The 21957-nt window shown below is 40.5% G+C and overlaps 1 protein-coding gene across 1 annotated transcript in view; it reads right to left on the minus strand.

Annotated features, from left to right (window-relative positions):
• Nucleotides 1-21957, minus strand: part of LOC133028348 (RNA binding protein fox-1 homolog 3-like) — a 216707-nt gene that overhangs the window by 85976 nt on the left and 108774 nt on the right. The window contains exons 2-3 of the mRNA XM_061095543.1: nt 13376-13624; nt 12074-12217 (exon numbers count right to left, since the gene is read on the minus strand). Coding sequence (XP_060951526.1) covers nt 12074-12217; nt 13376-13591 — 360 coding nt within the window. The 5' untranslated portion in view covers nt 13592-13624. The remainder of the gene's footprint in view (nt 1-12073; nt 12218-13375; nt 13625-21957) is intronic.

The following is a 21957-nucleotide window of genomic DNA, read 5'->3' on the forward strand; positions in this document are numbered from 1 at the left end:
CTGGCTGAAAGCAAAGAAGTAGTAGGCTTACCGTTTATTGGTAACCTAACTGTTTAGGTTCATTGTTTCTGAAATAAGAGGACTGACTGCTATGTTCACAGCAAACTTGAAAAAAAGAAAATGTTAAGCCATGGTTTAACTGCACTATAGGCTGAGTCCTTGTTGCCCTGAAATAATTCATAATTTTATTTTGAACTGCCCCGTTTGGCAATGTTGTTTTTCAATAAAATAAAACATTTGCATAAAGCAAGCCAATCCACTTTTCCATGTTGATAAGAACAATAAAACAAAAAAAAAATGATGGAAAAAAAAAAATGAAGGGACATTTAGAATAGATACAAATTTGCGATTCATTTTGAGTTAACTATGACATAAATGCCATTAATAGCGATTAAATATTTTAATCGTTTGACAGCACTAGTTTTAATTTATTCATTGTTCAAATTATTTATTAGCAAGTCACAAGAGGCGGTGGACTAGTGGCAGAAACTTGGACTATGGGCAGAAAAGGTATCTGGTTAGTCTCTGGTTTGACTCCACGGAGAAACAACAAAAAGACGAACCTGGATTGATCTGTCCAAAAATCCAAGAGGATTCTCCCTCCCTGTCTTGTGCCCCTGAGCAAGGCACCTTACTCCACCAACATCTGCTCCCCGGGCGCCGTACATGGCTGCTCACTGCTCTGTGTGTCCTGCACCAGATGGGTTTTAAAGCAGAGTTTAAATTTCCCTACAATTGCATGAGTGTGTTTGGGACAAATAAATGTATCTTAATTCTTAATCTTAACAATGTGTGTTTGTTATTCACTCATGTATTCTCAAAGTAGAGTAACCACTCCATGTATTGTATGCTAGAACAGACACTTAACTGCCCAATTGTAGTTTTGGGATAAATATTAATCATTAATTCTAATATATCTTCTGCCAGTGTAATTTTAGAATTTGAGGTCATTAGAAGTAGGTGACAAAACTTTCACAAATCAAAGCAGTACATTATCTTTTTATTACTATATGGAATATGTTGTCCAGAATATTTGCGATGATCAAATATATGTAAATGAGGGCATTTGTACTGAAGATCTTCACAACAAAATTTGCATTCTTGTACTTAGCTTGGGTATATTCTTTTTATACAATTACATACTTTAGTCACTTCCAATATATGGCAATGGTACCTTTTATTCCAGGACAATTTTTGAAAATCATTTGTTAATTTGTAGATTAAGCTTTTTTCCAGACAATTTGATAAAGCGATTATTTGGATAACTGATATATCTGTCAATTATTTGATTAATTATTAATTAGATAAAAAGACAAAAGCTACATTTTACCCTTTCCAACAGTTTAGGATGTCTTAAAGTGACCTAAATTCAAGATACCTTATATTAAGTTTAAACTAGTCAGTCTGGTGTTGTAGATATCATGCACTTGAATTATGACGAGTCAGAATTAAATTGTAAATGTCTGAAACTAGAATTTAATATTTTTTTAATAAAATAATATAATCTTGACAAAGGTAGTTTAAATCTTACTATGTAACTACAGACGTTGAAAATTCTAGTTTTGAGTAGTTAAAAGGGAATTAATGATGATGTTTTGACAAGTCAGAATGATGTTATATATATATAAAAAATTCCTACCAGTCACAGTGAAAGTAGGATAATTAATTTGTGGAATTAAAGTGTTTGCGCAGAATGACCCGCTCCATGTACTCATACCGAGCCCCACTCAGTCGCTCAGGGGGACACATGCGGTGAGATCAGAATTCATTCACGTTAAGCAGCCGGTCAGTGACTTTGTAGAAGAACAGTGAAATACAGAGTTCCTCTGGTCACAGCTGCTCAGTGATCAGCACCGCTGCATCATGATCATGATCATCATGAGACGTGACGCTCACATTCAGGACTCAGTGTTAAAATGAGTGGAGCGACACACAGACATGATCCGACACCATCGATTCATAACCAAACACATGACCGTATGTTTGCCACTTAAATCATCCTAATAAAAAATGAACTATGAACTTGAACTAGTTCATTTTCATCCGCATGAACTGAACTTGGAACTAGTTCTTTTTAAGTGTGAACTGGCACAACACTGCTTCTACAGATGGGCTTAGATTCAGATTTCACATTCACATTTAATTGTGTAAAGGTTTGGTTGATGGTTTGATTTAAAAAAGTTTTATTCAACCATCCTATATTTGCTAAAAAAATAAAAAAGAAAGAGCAAACGCTTAGCTGCCCAAATTGTTTACGTGAAGGTTATCTTTGAGTTTGATAAAAACAAACAAAAAAACATCATCTTATAAATGATCAGAGGCATAGCAAAGAGCAAGACATATTTTATTATGGTGTGGTATGTTTTAGTTTGATTTGATTTGATTTTTCAATCTAAATAACTCTTATAATAATATAATTTGGACTGGACTGGAGAGCTGCCTGTGTGACTGGAGGTGGGTCTGTTTGTCACACAGTCTCTCTCACTCACAGCAGACCAGACACGAAACTCTTCCAAACATTGTTTTTTGTGCTTTAGAACATAAACGGTGTAAAACAATTAGAAATTTACATTGTGTCTTTGTTTCACTGTTCTGTGTTTGGAGCTCCCTCTGTTCATTCAGTATACGTCTCTCAACGACCGTACTCTCTCTTCCTCATTGAGTTGGGGTAGTGACCGACATTCAAAGTGTGTGAACATTTTATGTTAAAACCTTGAAGAAAACTTGGGTACAGCTGATTTCACATGACACAGCTGCACAAGATCACTATGAAACTATAGTCGTCAGTAAACCGAGAGAAGAAGAAGAATGATGTCGATGACTAATCTCCAATGTATCATAAGCTGTCGTTGTCTCTGCAATTTAAAAAATCCCTCCTCCAGTCATGTGAGACAAACAAGGCTAATAATTGGCTGATTTTTGGCCCCCACCGTAGGATGCCACAGAAAATGCCACGCATCATAAAAGACCTGAGTTACATTTTTTCATTTCCTCATGTTGGTGTCTCATTTCCTGTTTTATTTTGACACTCAGATTTGTCCATGTTTCGGGTCTCTTCACTTCCAATCCCCCAGTGTTTACTGTGCCCCTGCAGGTGTGTTTACACAAACCTGCCCTAATGTGTCACACCATCATCTTATTGTCACCCCCCCTCTCTATAGTATTAGTCTCTGTCTCTCCCCCTTCAGTTGCCAGTTTGTCTTGTTAGCCTTGAGTACAGCGTGACATTCAGTATTCACTACGTGTATGATCAGTATATTTTCTAGGGTTTTGCTTTATGGCCGTCGATTTTTATACCTCTGCCTTGCTGCAGTGATTTTTATGAATCGAACCATCTGCTTAAAAAAATATGTATTTTGAGCCTGAATCTGCTTCAATGTCTGCGTTTGGGTCTTTCCTCTAACCATTGTGATACGTTTCTTTCTTGCTAGTTATGAAACCCTGAATAATTAATATCTTTTCCATGATGTAACTCCTTTTCCTTATATAGTATTGCGGGTCCGGATAAAATGTAAATCTCTTTTCCACCTACTGCTCAGCTTCTTGCCTGCAGCTCTCTGCTTTTGCAAGTGGTAATACTAAATCAGTTATATATGTTCAGAAACCAATTCTGAAGATGAACAAGAGCAAATCGTACACGGTATCCTACAAGGGCATATATCAGAATGTTAATTTTATGCAGTTGCAGACCGCCCATCCAGCCTTTTATCAGCAATGGATGCCATTATCAAAAGGCAAACTCAGCAAAAAAAAGAGTTGGACACACGTGCTTGCATCAGTAAGGTGACATCCAACAGAGATGACATAGTACTTGCAGGACGTACATCAACTATTTCCTGCTTGTTCTATCAACAATGCTGTTGCTAAACAGTTATGTAGTTACATGCACAACAATGTTTTGTTAAAGTTATTCAATAAGGATTGTAAGTCAAGAAGCACCGAAACAGTGCTATTAAAAGTTACTAATAACTCTCTCAGATAACTGACTGCTGGATCTTAGTGCAGCATTTTACACCATAGATCAAAAGATTCTGTAACAGAGACTTGAACAACATGTAGGGAGAAAATGAACAGCACTAGGCTGGCTTAAGTCAGACTTATCAGATAGAATCGGAGCGGCTCGTCCTTAAACATTTCCGCCCCCTGGTGAGACCATCGATGGACCTGCTGCAGTTTGCCTATCAGCCTAGCATTGCGGTGGATGATGCCGTCATCTATCTACAACACAGGTTTCTTTCTCATCTGAAGTAGCCTGGGAGCACTGTGCATATCTTGTTCTTTGATTTCTCCTGTGCTTTCAACATCATTCAACTGGCACTTCTGAAGGGTCAAACTGGAGCATGCTGGAGTGGACCTCCACCCCACATCCTTGATATCGGACTTCCTGACCAACAGACCTCAGTATATGAGGACCCGGGACTGTGTCTGCAGTACGGGGTGCCGGCAGGGAACAGTCCAGGCTCCATTCCTCTTAACCCTCTACCTTTAAAAAGGGCCGCCGCAGACTGTATCTACTCAAGAGACTGAGGTATTTTGGAGTGCAGGGGGCGGTCCTGAAGATCTTTTTATGACACTGTTTTGGCATCGGCCATCATCTTTTGAGTAGTTTGCTCGGGCAGCAGCATTTCAACTGCTGACAAGAAGAGACTGGACAGAGTGGGTCACCACCTTTTTGAGACGTTGAGCTACTTCGAAGGTACTGAGTAGTACGAAGGGCTAATTGTTTGATACGAACTTCCTGAATAAAAAAGTTGCACAGATCACCTTTTAATATTAATAATAATATATGTGAAGAGACTGTCTGATCACGTCAATGTTAATAATTCGTCACAATAATTATTAAATATGATTTCAAAAACAATGATGGTAGGAAACAGATTATCAAAACATGCCACATTTATTTCTGTTAATCTGTTTCAACTTTGCTTAAATTCAACTTAATTGAAGTACTTTTGGTGACATTCATTCCTCCATCAATCTGTACTTTTTCAAAAATAGAGAAAAAATTAATTAAATTATATTCACGTTGTTACAACGATGATAAAGCTCAACCAAAACGAACACATGCATGTGACTGGGTTGTAATGTTTCTAAGTGTCTTCTTAATTTGTTGGCTCTCATACTGTCAGCTGCCAGAGTTTTCAGACCTAAATCCACACTGGTATCTCCCCATGTCCTCCTTCATTCACTGTGAACCCAAGAGCAACCGGCTGGTATGAGTGAGATTGCGGTTTGACTTTTTAATTTTTTTTATTTTAGAGCATGCATTGCGGGCGACTCGCTCCGTTTATTACATAGATCTTAAGTATGACTCTGTTTGAAGCAGGAGGTGAGAGCTGAGAAAGCAGACCAGTAGTTGTTGTTTCAGTCTAATTTCCATTTCCAAGACAGAAGCATTTTCAATGTAGAAGAAAACTGTTTTAGTTGTATTTATTTCTGTTTATAATTTCTTTGTGCTTTCTGTTTAATTCCCTGCCTCCCTACATGCCATCAAGCTCTGTGCTTAGACAAACAATTTTACATTAATTTATAGATACCTGTGTCAAATTTTGGATCTACTATCAAATGAAGGTGGCCTTTGAAAAAGCTTCTCGGTATAAAACCTTAACGCTGAATGTTGACCATGAGACAGAATTGTACTGCCTTGCTGCACCATGGTGGACTAAATGTATTTTATATGCTATTATCTTTTTGAATGATGAGATCAGTAAAATAACTACTAGGCACAGCTTTGCAAAAAAATAACTTCAATCATTAAAAGTACAATGAATGAATGAATACATTATGAAAGTATATAGCATTTGATGTAACAACTGTGTTTATGACACTAAATTTATAATTTGTAAAATTGACAACATTACCCCGAATTACCATCCACACATGCATTGTCTTGATACAATGGTAAACAGAGCAATCATTTCTACCTGTGTCACTCTCTGTTCCAAAAACTCCTAAAGGTTCAGTGTGTAAGATTTAGGTTGAAGGGATCTATTGGCAGAAATTGCATATAAAATATTCCTAGTGATGTTTTCACTAGTGTGCAGTTTTTTTTAACTGCATAGGGGATTACGAGGCAGCCGCCTCCCTTCAATTACGTGCTGCCTCACGATAAATTATTCCTGATCATGGATATAGAGTGATCAACCTTTAATATGGATAAAAGTTAGGGACAGAATTGTATTTGGGTCATAATTGGGTCTTTTCATACATGTTTTGGCCATTTATTATACAGTTTGTACTGGCTCTGTAAGTAATTTCCTCCTCCCTGTGTCTGAGCCAGACCGAGTCTGCCCCAGCAGCTCTTCCAGCTCTCCTTTAATTGTCTTATTTAAACAATTCTGCGGTTTTTACCCAGTCTGAATTTACACGATTGTGTGTCAGTGCGAATCGGTGTGTGTTAGCGTGAGAGAAAGAGAGCAGAGTCAGGATGAGCTGAATTATGAATGAATGAGCGAAGCTATGAAGAAATATTTTACTCATTTAGGATACGCTTCAAACATTATGTGGTAATCATCGTGAAATTGCGGCAGTCATTCAAAATAATAAACCGGGTCGGAGACGTCAGCTGAGTCTACTTGTGTCTTTTTTTTAATGACAACTGACAGCTACCACAGGTTCTCTTTCATGTTAAATATTAGTAAGTTCTACATATTCAACTGTCTTTATCAACAACAAAAAAGCTGCTACGATGGGGGTAACACAACAATGGCAAAGTTCAGGTTTTCTACATTCCCACTCACTGTATAATGGCTCTACTGCCGTACTGATATGTTGGTATAAAACAGCAGGTTTTTAGATTTTTAATTACACATTGCCTCCCTAGAGGCAGAGCTGGTAAGTGTGGAGCCTTGTGCAATCATTGGGGTGGCAAATTATGCCAGTATATGAACAGAAGACAAAATTCCCTTGTTGGAAACACAGGGTTACCTGGAATGATGGAAGCATCCAGAGTTACTCCATTAGCACAAAGTCAAACCAATGATGCTCATCCCAAACACATGCATGAACATTAACATGCTGCTGTAAAGTGTTTGGATATGGGTTACACACTGAGTGCACACACACATATATGTTGAGTGTCTAATGACTCAACTGGACCCCTACCACTGGGAATGTGACTGTAAGGACCTTAATGCGGCAGACTCACTGAGTGCTTGCTAATTCATTAAACAGCAGGGACTCAGAGGACAGCAACAGTCCTTAATATCAGCTTACGAAGTTTCACTCTGTGTAGCACTAAACTAACATGAGTTATATGAGCACTGCCAAAAATTTGGATTTGGTCCATGGCAAACATTTTGATTCCATTTGTCAGCGATAACTTGGATTTGTTTTAGCCTTTCATAAATTCCTCAGACAAAGACTCACATGTTGTTAGAATGGTATTGCTTTGATACAGTTTGGAGGAATGTATAAATTCAAATAACTGTGGATGTGTAGTAAAATGAGCAGAGTGCATTTTCAGTCCCAGGGAATTATTTGAGGTGGAGAAATAGATTACAGATTTCAGCCACATGTTGCAAATGAGAGTACTGAATCAGTAAAGTTGTGCCAATTATCATTCAACCAGTAAAACCCTCTTTGTTGGCCGAGTAATTTCCCTACCAATGTGTTTTTATAATTATGAATTAAATTCAAATTAGCTTGGGTAATGAACCTAGTTTATTCCTTCCCGAAGCTGTACCTTTTCTTCCTTGTATGTCTCTGTTGCTGATGAACCCAACAATGTGGCTTTAATCCTGTGTCCTGAGCTTGATTTCCAGAGGTGTCTGACAGAGTATTACAGTATTTTATTGTGTAATTCACAGAGGCAGACCTCCAGCTTGTGGCTGCATCACCTTTGATTGGACTTATTTATATGGCTTTGTTTACTGCTCTCATATTGGTTTTCTATCACACTTTTTGCTGAAATGACACAGAATCCCATTTGCTGTAATGCCTTGGCTATTGTGTTTGTTTGCATTGTGGTGCAGAGCCATATAAGGAAATTGAGCCAGTTGCTCACAAATCCCATTTTAAATGAATGGAGGAAAATGCCACTGGAGCCCAATATGGCAAAGGCAGACCTCAGATGGAACCTCAACTTCAATGCTCCTGCCCTGCCCACAACCATTAAAAACAGGGAGGAAAGAGAAGGTGGTTTGCTCGAGAGTATATACTGAAAGTCGTGATTGAAATTATGGCTCTTTGAAGGGAGACAGATCTCACACTGGACTGCAGTGGAACAGCTTGGACGTATGGGAAGGGTTTTTTTACCTGTTGCGCATCGTCCCGCAGTTTTTTTCTCAGCGCATGATACCCTCACTTTAAACCTAGGGGTACCCAGAATGCCATGCGAATCCATGGCAAACTGGTAGAGAGACCCACAAATGTTGTATTTTCTCCATTAATAAGCATTTAAAAATTACGATAATGATTGTAATATCTCAATTTTATATAATTTCAATGTGTTATGGTCGTTTTTTTCACAACCTTAAAAATAAGCTTGCAAGCATTTACCCATATACCCTCTATGAAATGTGTTATGCAAACAAAATAGAGGAGGCTAACTTAAGCTAACTATCTATCATTTCATGCCAACTTAAACAGTTAAAGGTTATTTAAAAGTTTACTTATAGCAACTACAAAGGCAACCAATGTTAAATTTTCTATAAATAAGCTCTCAAAAATAAAACATCATCTTGGGTTTTAAAAGTGATCCCAACCACTAGCTGATTATGTTAAATAATAATAATAGTACATTTTATTTATAAGGCGCCTTTCAGGACACTCAAGGTCGCCGCACAACAGTCAACAACACAGTCAAAACAAATCTCTAAAACCTCTTGAATGCACAAAGCAGAGCAGCAGCAGAACAACACTTTTGTCAGACAGGAACATTAAGATTTATATGCCTGCCTAAACAGGTGGGTTTTGATGTGGGATTTTAAAAAGAGCGATTGAATTTGGCTCAATGTTCCTGATGTCAGGGGGGAGGGAGTTCCAGAGGTGAGGGGCAGAGCGGCTGAAGGCTCAAGATCCCATGGTGGACAGATGGGCTCGGGGGACGGTCAGGCTGATGGAGGAGGCAAACCTGAGAGACCGGGTAGGGACATTGATATGGAGGAGGTCGGAGAGGTATGGAGGAGCGAGGTTATGGATGGCCTTAAATGTATGGAGGAGGATTTTATACTCAATGCGGTGTAATAGGAAGCCAGTGGAGCTGATGTAGAACGGGGTCGATGTGACTGATGGATGGTGTTCTAGTGACGATACAGGCAGCAGCATTTTGTACCAGTTGAAGTTTATGGAGGAGTTTGTGTGGGAGACCAAAGAGAAGGGAATTGCAGTAATCCAGGCGGGAAGTGACAAGGGAGTGAACCAGGATTGCTGCGGTGTTGGGAGTGAGTGAGGGGCGGAGGCGGTTGATATTGCGAATGTGGAAGTAGGCGGACCGGATGGTGTTGTTGATGTGGGTATGGAATGATAGGGTGCTGTAGAGGACGACACCCAGGCTCTTTACCTGAGGAGAGGGGGAAACCGAGGAGTTGTCTATGGTGAGGGTGAAACTGGGCTGTTTAGTGAGGGTGTGTTTGGAGCCAATGAGGACTGCCTCAGTTTTTTCACTGTTCAGTTTGAGGAAATTGGAGGAAAACCAGGATTTGATTTCCTGTAAACAGGCACAGAGGGAGGAGGGTGGGAAGGTGGAAGTGGGTTTGGAGGAAACGTAGAGTTGGGTGTCGTCCGCGTAACAGTGGAAATGGATGTTGAATTTACGGAAGATCAGTCCAAGTGGGAGGAGGTAGATGATGAATAGGATAGGCCCAAGGACAAAGCCCTGGGGGACACCAGGGGAGAGGGGGGATGGGTGGGATGTGAATAATTTTAACTGGATGAACTGAGTACGGCCATGGAGATATGAGCGGAACCAGTCTAGGGGTGTGTCAGTTATGCCAAGTGAGGCTAGTCTGTCAAGGAGGGTGGAGTGGGATATGGTGTCAAAAGCCGCGCTCAGGTCGAGAAGGATGAGGATGGATAATAGTCTGGAGTCAGCTGCCATCAGGAGGTCATTTGTGATTTTGAGGAGGGCTGTTTCTGTGCTGTGGCGGGGGCTGTAACCGGATTGGAACTGTTCGTAGAGGTTATTGTTGGAGAGATGAGCATGGACCTGTGATGCCACTTCCTGTTCCAGGATTTTTGAGAGAAATGGCAGTTTGGAGATGGGGCGAAGGTTATTGAAGTTGTTGGGGTCTGGACCAGGTTTTTTCAGCGTCGGTGTCACTGCAGCAGATTTAAGAGAAGATGGGACAGAACCAGAGGTCATGGAAGAGTGGATAATGGCAGTTATCAGGGGCAGTAGAGAGGGAAGGCAGGCTATAACCAGGGAGGATGGCAGGGGGTCAAGTTGGCAGGTGGATGATTTGGATTTCCGGATGGCATCCGATAACTCAACGGCAGAGGGAAGTCGGAAGCATGAAAGTGGTACAGGGAGGGGGGAATGGAGAACTAGAGGGGCTGGACAGTTAGACATGTGAGGGGTCAGTTGCTGATGGATAGTAGCAATTTTTGTGTTAAAAAATGACATCAGGGCGTTACAGTGGTCAGTGGAGTAGAAGTGTGGGGGAAGGAAATCGGGGGGGCGCACTGTGTTGTTGACCACTGATAACAGGGCCCTAGTGTTCCCAGCACCAGCAGTGATTTTATCTGTAAAGTGTTGGGATTTGGCTGAGGAGAGGGCGTCTCTGTATTTGATGATGTGGGCATGATACATCTGTTTGTGGATAGTGAGTCCAGTTCTTCTGGAAAGCCGCTCCAGCTGACGTCCTTTGGCTTTCAGCTGACGTAGGTGAGGGGAGAACCAAGGGGCAGGGTGGGTGAATGAGACAGTCCGAGTTTTGAGGGGAGCAAGTGAGTTCAGCAGAGTTTGAAGACCATTATTGTAGAGAGAAACCAGATGATCCGGGCTGCATGGGTAACTGATGGTGGGGAAATTGTCAATGCCTGTTCTGAAATCAGCTAAATTAATGTTTTTTATGTTACGGAAGGCCATAACATGTGACTGTTTGGTTTTGGATAGTGTTAAAGTTAATTTAAACGAAACAAGCATGTGTTCAGAGATGGGGAGATCGACAGCAGAACAGTTAAAAGGAGTAACACCTGAGCAACAGACCACGTCCAAAATATGACCTTTAGAGTGGGTAGGGAAATCAATATATTGTTGAAGACCAAAACAGTCGAGGCAAGAAGTGAACTCCTTAGTGAAGGCATTATTAATGTTGTCCATGTGAATATTGAGATCACCCAGAACAATTATATTGGATGAAAATGAGCAGATGTGGGTAAGAAATGTGGTGAATTCATCAATGAAAGCCTTATTAGGTTTAGGTGGACGGTAAATGTTGATTAAGACAGTTGGAGTGGGTCCATTTAATTGTAAAGCGACAGATTCAAATGACTGGAACACTGGCACAGTGACAGGCGAAACCTTCCAGAGCAAAGGCCTGAAGGAAAAGATCCTCTCCATTAAAGGGATTTTGCGTGGTGGTATCAGAGGCGAGAAACGCCCAGGCCACAACGAATGCGTGAGCAGCACATGTGCATTGCAAAAACGTCTTATGAGGTTAGTAGCCACACTGCCCATGTGAGCCAGGGCAGAGGATGTCGCACCTTGTTATGCTCATTAGACAAATTTTGATTTGTGAATATTGCATTTACAAACATAAAATAGATTGACTGATTGATATATTTGCAACAGTTTCTATACTTGTTTCAAAGTAAAAGCATTTTAGCATTTGGAAGGGGGGGAATTCCAAAGCAAGAGACAGTGGTAAGGCACAATACTGAAAGGTATGGTTCACCAAAATAATTTAAATTCACTCATTCTTTACTCACCACTATGCCGATCGAGGGATGGGTGAAGTGTTTGAGTTATATGTATAGTTATGTGTGGTGTCTAAAAACACCTTCAGAGTCAGAATTATCTTCTTGCTTAGTACTTATCTCAGGAGTACTGTAGTCGTGTAAGGTGAATGACATTCCAACTGGATATAAATGATTGCCCCAAAACATGTGTATCTGGGTGTTTTAATCTCACCCCAAACATTTGCCGGAGGTCAGGATCTCGGAAACGGAAAGGAATGTTGGAGACATGTAATCTCTTAGGCTGCTGCTTCATAGATGAATCATTGGGTTGCAGGTGGAGCTGCTGGGAGCCCTCTGTCTGTACAGCCTCCTCTGCCTGCATGGAAACATACAGCATGTCACAGATTAGCTCCTATTGTGTAAAAATGTCCTGAGAGGGCTGAAAAAGTCTCAGGTCAAGGTTGTTTATTTTGATGTTTCACAAAACCAGACAGAGCCAGATCTCCCATGGCACTAATAAATGGTAAATGGTCTGAACTCGGGGAGACTAAGATTGAACTGCTGACCTTCGGGTTATCAGAAACTAAAAGTAAAGTAACGCTTTACCACCTAAAGAGATGTATACACCAAAGCATTTATTATAATACGCCTTGTGGAGCAAGAGAGTGTGATTGAAATGCAGAGAAGCAAGGTGGGGGGTTGTAGCATCACTGAACTTACTCAGGACATATAGATCACCTTTTGGAGTACAATCTGTCAATAATTGGACAATACCAACCCTGCTGTTATAAAAACAGTTTTTCATGACACTGTGGCTCCAAAATATACAAACAGTCAGATAGACAGAAATACAGTACTTTCTTTAATGGCAGCTTCATGTAGCCACTAACAGAACATTTTACTATCTTAAAGGCTTGTTTGAGGCAACATTTTCTAAAATTATGTTTGTGTTTTGGTTGGTGGTCATCTCCACATTATATGTAAAAAATGTTTCACATTTCATTCAAATCACAGATTATGGATGGGAGCAGTAGTTAAACTTTTTTAACCCTAGAACACTGACGTACACTTAGTTACACCATCACTAACGTCGGGTACATTTTACCCGATAAAAAATACTTCTTATCAAAATATATTAATGTACAACAATACATGGCAGTTTGAAGTACTCTTTTTTTATTTTCCCCGATACAACATCTCATAAAGCCAAAAAAATTTATCATGGGGGGACCCTATAAAAAGGCTATAAAATTTTGGAAAAATAGGGAGTCGTTAAAGAGAAATTCCTAAAAAAAGAAATAATAGAGCTGGGAACTTGTTCTTCGGTCCAGCTGCTCCTGGGACATGTCATGTAAAGGCAGTCTCAACACAATGAAAATCCCAAGTGTTCTAGGGTTAATAAAAAAATACAGCAGAAATATTCTGCATGGTTAATGAGGAAGAGGTTAGTCATGAAATGTGTTGAATTGCATGACATTTTGAAAGGGAACCTAATGAACAGTTAATTTAGTGTGTGTAGAAACTGAAGACTCACCGTTACTGTGTTGGATGTGTGTGAAGGGTTGTTGCTTTCATTTCCTTGCTGTTCGCTGTGTGAGTGTGTCGCTGTGTAAAGTGTTAGGGCGTGCTCGGCCACCGTGCTTGGTCCTGTGTAGTCGACCGGGGGATGGGTATGGGGTGTGGTGTACTCAGTAGGGATGCCATTCTGTGGTGGAGCAGGGTACTGGGCTGGTGGGAAAGGTTGAGTCATGGCTTCAGGGGGAGCTGGGGCCTCTTGATTACCCTGCAGATAGGACAAAAGGAAGGAAAAAGGAATACCAACAGATAAAAAAAGGGGTTGTTTTTTTGTGACTCCTTATCAGAGTCATGGTCTAGCTTGTCAAATTAATCTGATGCATTATTATATTGAAAGAAAGGAAAATAGCCAGTTTTTTTTTGTTACACAAAATGGTTGATCTTTGTTGGTAACAGCATACTTCTTGGGTAACAGATGTACAGATCTAAGTACATCGGGTCAGCTGTGGCTCAAGCGTAAGATACTGAACCTTGACATTTACAGCCGTTTGCATTGGGGTTGGGTATCAAAATCCAGTGCCTGGTGACACACAGGATACAATAAAAAGCAGAAGAATGCACCGTTTATTGGTATATTGACAGTGTGCCAAGCCAAGCTACACAGCTGGGAGTGTGGGTATCCCGTCAGTGGGGAGACAACTGATGATGAGTTTGAACCTGGAGTATTTTGTTGTATGGATATATATACATACATATATATATATGTCAAAAATATATATACTTTTAAAAACAGTTCAGTCGTTAAATTTCAACTTGTTCAATACTGATTGTATTAATAATAGATTAAAGAAAGTCACTCATTGACCAATCTCTGTCCACTTCTCTCTTGCTGTGCTCGCCCTGCTCTATGGTCATTGTCCCCTCCCCACCCCTCCCTGTATACATGGTGTGTACAACACCATGCGCTATCTTATCTTTCTTTTATTTACTCTATTGTAAAATATGATTTTTTTACATTGGATTTAAACAACCATAGCTCCGGTTTTACTTGGCCTATCAACACCAAACAACAACGAGCACAGAAGTTTAAGTCAGCACTTTAGAATGAAACCAACATTACACGTGGCTCAATGTTTCAATCAATCAAATTGTATTTGTATAGCCCATATTCACAAATGTTGTGCAATAATGGTTAGGAATGATACCATAAGCTAGTGGGCCTTTAGGCGTTCAATAAATTTGGTTATCAAAAATAGAAAAATAAAACATTAATATTTAAAATATTAATATTAAATCATATCTTTAGTTTGACTAAGTTCTCGCGGGGCACCACCCTTCATAGAAGGGAAAAGATAGCCAATTTATTGATCAAGATCAGTCTCATTTAGATCTAGTTCAATTAGAAATCTTAATATTTACTATTAAAGACCATATAATGAACAGTTAAGGTTTATAGAGTTCTTGACAGTGTAGAGGTTGGCAAACTTCACTTATGCAACATTAATGACAGGACAAGGTTAAAAGAAAGCATTTATTATAAACATAATAAGTATAAAACACCAATTACTAAACAATATACTAACTAATAAAGATGTGTGTGTGTGTGGGTGTGTGTGTGTGTGTGTGTGTGTGAGGGTCTCGCTGGTGGCTAACAAAGAGAGTCACACCTTCCTGTGATCTTTTAAGATCTCTAAGCTAGCAGGCCCCCCCCCCTCCTTCTGGTCGGGGGACGTAGCTAAGTAGGTGAAGAGATATGCGGGGTCTGTGAGAATGCTAATCAGAAAATGGCAGGGTCTGTGTTGAGCCCGACTTACATTAACCTTGATTTAACTTGTAACACAATATCACCACATATATCAAATAAACAGTCTTGCTTAGCCTAGTAAAATTATTAAGCCCAGATAATGTTACCAGTCCAAGGACAGGGAGAAAGTTGCTGTGCAGTTCGGTTAGCAGTTCAGGCTTTTGAAGTCTCTGGTTCGTGTGGTCTCTGCTTCCGCGGTTCTGTTGAGCTGTGCAGTTCAGTTGCTTATTGAAGCCGTAGTTCTTACCTGCAGGACACCGAGTCGCTGCAAGGAGTTTAGAAGAAGCTTGAGATGCGTGGAGGTTTTCTTGAGAAGATGAGCTGGAAGCTCGACCTTTGACCTCCAGTTGTTGGAAAGAGAATATTTGAGCTGGAGGAATCCGGTTCCTCCACTCGCCGATGCAGGAGGAAAGGCCAGCGGCCTGGTGTCCTCAGTGGTGGTCGGTGGAGAAGAGCGCTGCTGGAGCAGCCTTCGGCCCTCCGAGGGGTTGGAGAAAGAGAGAGATGACTCTGGGGGAGCCTTGATCTTTTATAGACCCGGTTGCCCCTTGGTCATGGGACCAGACTGACCAATTGGAGTTGACCCTGGTAGATATTCGCACCTATGTGCGAAGATGCTGAAACAAAGGGGACATGTTGCCTCCTGGGAGTTTGAGTTATTTGACCTTCTCAGGACAAAGAGAACATGTTGCACTCTGGGAGATTGAGTATTCTCCAGCCCATGCGGCTTGTCAGGACAAAGGACATGTGCTTTCAGGTTTTTACTTCGAATACAGGCCTGAAAGAGAGACCTGCCTTTTTGCATAAAAACCATGTCCCAACATCCCCCTTGCGGCGTCAGGATCGCACCTGATGTGTGTTCCTGAGGGCGTACTTGAACATGTTTTGTGCAAAGCTGGAAAAGTCAATTCAAGTTCATTTGGACTGTAACATCTGGGCATTTGTATACACTATCTAGTTAGCTAAGCAAGATTCAAATTAGACAAATCATTCAGAGTTACAGTACAGTACAAAATGAATAACCTGTGCTCTTCACTAGGTTTAAGGAGAAAACAGAAAATGTGACATTTGTAAATTGTAAGATAAGAGAGAGACGCGTACAATGATAAGGTCATTTTTGAAATGTCCAAGAGTTTTGTTCACTCATTGGATCTTACTCAATGTAGTACTCAGTCGAATCTGTTAGATTTAACAATTTTCCTGCAGAAGGATGTCATAATTTTCAAAATCTCAAAATTCAAATGACTGTATCATTGTTTCTGTAATAATATGCTAATGTAATAACCTGTGTGGTATGGACTACATTTATTGAGGAATGAAAGTAGTCGATCCAAACATATTTACAAAGTTGGCAGTGGTATGTAAGTTTTAATCAGAATTAAGGTTTTGAGTTTGCTGCTGTTGCTAACAAAACAGTTTTCCTATTTTAACTGCATTAAACTTAATACTGACTGTCAGTAGAGTGTTTAACTGTGATGGTTATGACCGTGAGGGTCGAGCTCTGGATCGCCTGTGTCGTGGCTCAGGGCTGTAACGCTCTGCGGAGCCAGACTCTAAGTTGACTTCAGAGGCGCTGTCACTTTGTGCTCGGTCATAACCATATTTTGAGCTGTACTCAGAGATGCTGTTGTCATCTTCTGAGTGGTTGTAATATGTCTGGGCCAGAATGTCAGAGTACGACTTCCTGCAGCTTCTACTGTGGGAATGCCGATCTCTGGGAAGGTGGTGAACAGAGCGCCTGCACTCTGTGTCCCCACGCTGCTTGCTGTCACCCCCCCTTCTTTTGTTGTGAGGGGGGCGCTTTGAGGCTGCAGACAAATTTGACACCTTGATGTTTGTTCTGACAGGCTCGGTTGCACCAACTGCTGCCTTGACAGAGACAACAGTTTCCCAAGCCACCTGTGACATCTTCCTGATCTGCTGCATTGAAGGTTTTCCTTCCTGTGTCATCAGTACAACGTGTGTGCGTATACATGGATGTAAGTTACGTAAGAAAATAGTCTTGAAGGTGGGATCTTCTTCTAGTCCTGGTGTGTTCTTTCCCTGAAAATAAACATGCCTCAAGCGTTTGAAATAATCCTTGGGATTTTCACGACGTGAGTGTTTAATTTGGGAGGCTGTAACAATGGCTGTTATCACATCAGGAGTAGAAGAGAATTCTTCGACTAGTGCTCGACAGAGCTCTGTGTAGTTACATGCGACGCTGGAAGGAAGTGACTGAATAAACTTGTGAACAGCTGTAGAGCTGGTTTTTAACACAAGTCTAACCTTCTCTCTTTCTGTTGCATTTGGCACATCGCTTAAGCTGAGATCTAGTTCCCTAAAGTAATTATCAATGTTGTTATCACAGTTGTCTGGATCAAATTGTTTAATATCTTTAGCTAGAAACTCAAGCAACTCGAAGCGCGGACACTGTGGGGTCCGGCTGCGTGCATCACCTGCTACAGGTCTCTCTGGTTGAGGGGGAGGTGCTGAAACATTTTGGAATGTTGAAGTCCCCCCTTTCAAGAGTTGTGCACGAAAAAATGTGTCATGCATCAGTGGATGAGAAGTGTATGAGGCACAATGTGTTCTTGATGATAAACTACATGTGTCATCGATGTCAGTGTCAGAGTCAGTGAGATGGGAAGTTAGGAAGCTGTTACCTCTTCCTGTCAGTGGAGGATCAGAAGGGGACTTAATTCCCAAAGACTTCGGGTCGGATGGGATTTTGTCCCATCTTGGGAGTGAAGAGGGAGTTAACCGTACACTATCGGAGGAGTTTGAATCGGAATAACCAGAATCACTTTGGTTCAAAAACTGATGTGAGGCCGCGCCTTCTAATCTAAGTTTTAACAATTCCTCCTTGTGTGAAATTAGATCTGACTCTGCTGAGTGCAGGTCTTCCAAATAGTGCAGAGTTTTCTTACTAGCAGTCTGGACCTCCTGGAGGAGAAAAGCATTTTGTGCTCTCAGGGAATTTACCTCCTGTTCCATGGCTGCTTTGCTCTGACAGGCAAGGTTGATTTGCCTGTGGAAATTTAGGATCATACATCTCAACAATGGGCCCTTTGATGCTGTTTGTGCATCACACCTGTCATTAAGAAGTGAATCTATTTCTTTAATGCACTCATTGAAGTTCAACTTGCTGATGAATTCAGGATAGCCAGGGGTCAGGCTCTGTGCTAGGGAAAAAACAAATTGTTCAACACCGGGGTTCTCCATTGTTGAAACTGAAATTTAAGGATTAGATTTAAGTTTATAAATCAAAAGCGTGTGGTTGGCTTTTGTGTCGCGATGGCAGACACCTTGTAGTGTGGATTCTATCTTACACAAGCCTAACCAAAACTATGGTGTGTTAAATAGTTCACCAAACTTTTAATAGCACTAACTGATATGCAAGGCAGTAAGAGTTAGGGATTCTATAAATTCACAGGGCTGGAAGCACGCTGTGGCTCTTTCTCAGGTTCTCTTTATCCAACTTTGGCTGATATGCTAGGCAGTAGCAGCTAGGTACAAGCTCTGTTACATAGGGCCGGTGGCGCGATATGTCTTAATTCAAAAGCATTTAACAGTTACAGGAAATTTTGCAGCTTGACCAGTTAACATTGAATATGTGATATTCAAATGTTTAAAGAAATTCTTAAAATTTCAACAAAGAACATTCAACTAGAATTATTAGCAACAGGCAATATTTTAGTGTAACACTATGGGGACTTAAAGTGGTAGTTATTAATAATTAATTATTAATAAACATTTAATTTATGAGTAAATTAAATTTAGACCACAATGCGCTTGTTTGTAAATACGGTTGAACGTCTACTCCGGTGGCAGACTAGTGGAATTGAATTCAAACCTTTAGCTTGACTGGAAATTCCAAATTCAGTTATTTCTGGCGTTGGCCAAAACTGAAAAACACATTAATATTGCATAGTCATGAAGTTTTGCCAACTGTACTCTCCCTCACACGGGGCACCATAAATGTTGTGCAATAATGGTTAGGAATGATACCATAAGCTAGTGGGCCTTTAGGCGTTCAATAAATTTGGTTATCAAAAATAGAAAAATAAAACATTAATATTTAAAATATTAATATTAAATCATATCTTTAGTTTGACTAAGTTCTCGCGGGGCACCACCCTTCATAGAAGGGAAAAGATAGCCAATTTATTGATTAAGATCAGTCTCATTTAGATCTAGTTCAATTAGAAATCTTAATATTTACTATTAAAGACCATATAATGAACAGTTAAGGTTTATAGAGTTCTTGACAGTGTAGAGGTTGGCAAACTTCACTTATGCAACATTAATGACAGGACAAGGTTAAAAGAAAGCATTTATTATAAACATAATAAGTATAAAACACCAATTACTAAACAATATACTAACTAATAAAGATGTGTGTGTGTGTGGGTGTGTGTGTGTGTGTGTGAGGGTCTCGCTGGTGGCTAACAAAGAGAGTCACACCTTCCTGTGATCTTTTAAGATCTCTAAGCTAGCAGGCCCCCCCCCCTCCTTCTGGTCGGGGGACGTAGCTAAGTAGGTGAAGAGATATGCGGGGTCTGTGAGAATGCTAATCAGAAAATGGCAGGGTCTGTGTTGAGCCCGACTTACATTAACCTTGATTTAACTTGTAACACAATATCACCACATATATCAAATAAACAGTCTTGCTTAGCCTAGTAAAATTATTAAGCCCAGATAATGTTACCAGTCCAAGGACAGGGAGAAAGTTGCTGTGCAGTTCGGTTAGCAGTTCAGGCTTTTGAAGTCTCTGGTTCGTGTGGTCTCTGCTTCCGCGGTTCTGTTGAGCTGTGCAGTTCAGTTGCTTATTGAAGCCGTAGTTCTTACCTGCAGGACACCGAGTCGCTGCAAGGAGTTTAGAAGAAGCTTGAGATGCGTGGAGGTTTTCTTGAGAAGATGAGCTGGAAGCTCGACCTTTGACCTCCAGTTGTTGGAAAGAGAATATTTGAGCTGGAGGAATCCGGTTCCTCCACTCGCCGATGCAGGAGGAAAGGCCAGCGGCCTGCTGTCCTCAGTGGTGGTCGGTGGAGAAGAGCGCTGCTGGAGCAGCCTTCGGCCCTCCGAGGGGTTGGAGAAAGAGAGAGATGACTCTGGGGGAGCCTTGATCTTTTATAGACCCGGTTGCCCCTTGGTCATGGGACCAGACTGACCAATTGGAGTTGAGCCTGGTAGATATTCGCACCTATGTGCGAAGATGCTGAAACAAAGGGGACATGTTGCCTCCTGGGAGTTTGAGTTATTTGACCTTCTCAGGACAAAGAGAACATGTTGCACTCTGGGAGATTGAGTATTCTCCAGCCCATGCGGCTTGTCAGGACAAAGGACATGTGCTTTCAGGTTTTTACTTCGAATACAGGCCTGAAAGAGAGACCTGCCTTTTTGCATAAAAACCATGTCCCAACACAAATCACAATTCGTCTGTAATGCACTTCGTACAGTGCATTACAGAGTATTTTACATTTTTGTTCAAGGAAATACATTCACATTAAAATGGGCTATTATAGTTTGTGGGACCAATGATTTTTAAGTCTGACTTATTTTAAGGGAATTTTAGAAAGCTCTGGGATAGCCAGCTTTGAACGTCGCTGAGGCAAGGTAACAGATTATCAAGGCTGCTGGGGCTGTTAGTTTGAAATTGAGCATAGAGATGTGTCTCCTCTGCATTAGGGTGGTGGGAGGTTTATAAATGATCTGGATAAGAGGAAGCATCTACATTTAGAATAGCAGTGGCCGGGGATAGAGCCTTGAGGAAACTCCCAATTACAATGTGCCACATATGAGCTGGAATTTGGTTTGACCACAAAGAAGGTGAAATGAGGGACAAATGATTGATGATTTTTCTCACTCTATTTTATGAGTAAATTGAAAGTTTTCCTTTAGTGTAAAAGCTGTATAATAACAAAAATCTATTACAGACACTGATACGAGAATGTTAAAGCTTTGTGATTTTAAAATCATGCTATATATTAAGTTACAAAACTATGATTTTAACTTCTCAGTATATGTTTACATTTTCCATACCATAACATTTGAACAGCCACAGAACATTTTGTTTACAACTTAGCAAATTCCATTAGCTATAAATAAATATAAACATAGCATTTAGTATTCAGTGAAATTTTACAATCTTTAATTTCTACCCACAGTCTCTTCTTAGCTTTCAAAAACTTCTGCATGGTTCTGCCCATCAATCCGTTTTCCACAGCTACTAGACAGGCCTGCACCAATCAAACTTTTTTCTCCCATGACAGTATTACATAGTCAACATTCTTTCATAAAAAACTGTTGACTTGGGTTTTACTGTAAATCTTTGCTAACATAGGCAACAGAACACAGAAAATTCATGTTTATACCAGCTATTTTGCTTTAGTAATTTTTCATTAAACAGGAAAACTCATTGACCGACCTCCCTGCCTCACAGCATCGATAAAGACCTGAGCTGATATATGGCCCCACTTCCGTAAAATTCTATACAATATATATTGCCCACCAGACTATATTGCAATATATAATCAAAATAAAGTACATCCCTGATCGGCCTTGTTTTGATCTGCTCCTTTTCTGCTCCTGATTCTCTGTCTTCTCCTGCGCAGCATATGCGTACATACACACAAACACACATAGGTTTGCACAGCTATCCTTATAAGGAATTCGCATTAACTTCCATTTAATTTTTAACAGCTAACCAAAACCTTGTCACTTACCTTAACAAGGACCTTAGAAATCCTGTTTTTGCCTCTGTACACACAAATGAATACACACACACACACACACACACACACAATAGCTGACTG

The sequence above is a fragment of the Limanda limanda genome, chromosome 21 (genome assembly GCF_963576545.1).
Source record: "Limanda limanda chromosome 21, fLimLim1.1, whole genome shotgun sequence".
Classification (NCBI taxonomy): domain Eukaryota; kingdom Metazoa; phylum Chordata; class Actinopteri; order Pleuronectiformes; family Pleuronectidae; genus Limanda; species Limanda limanda.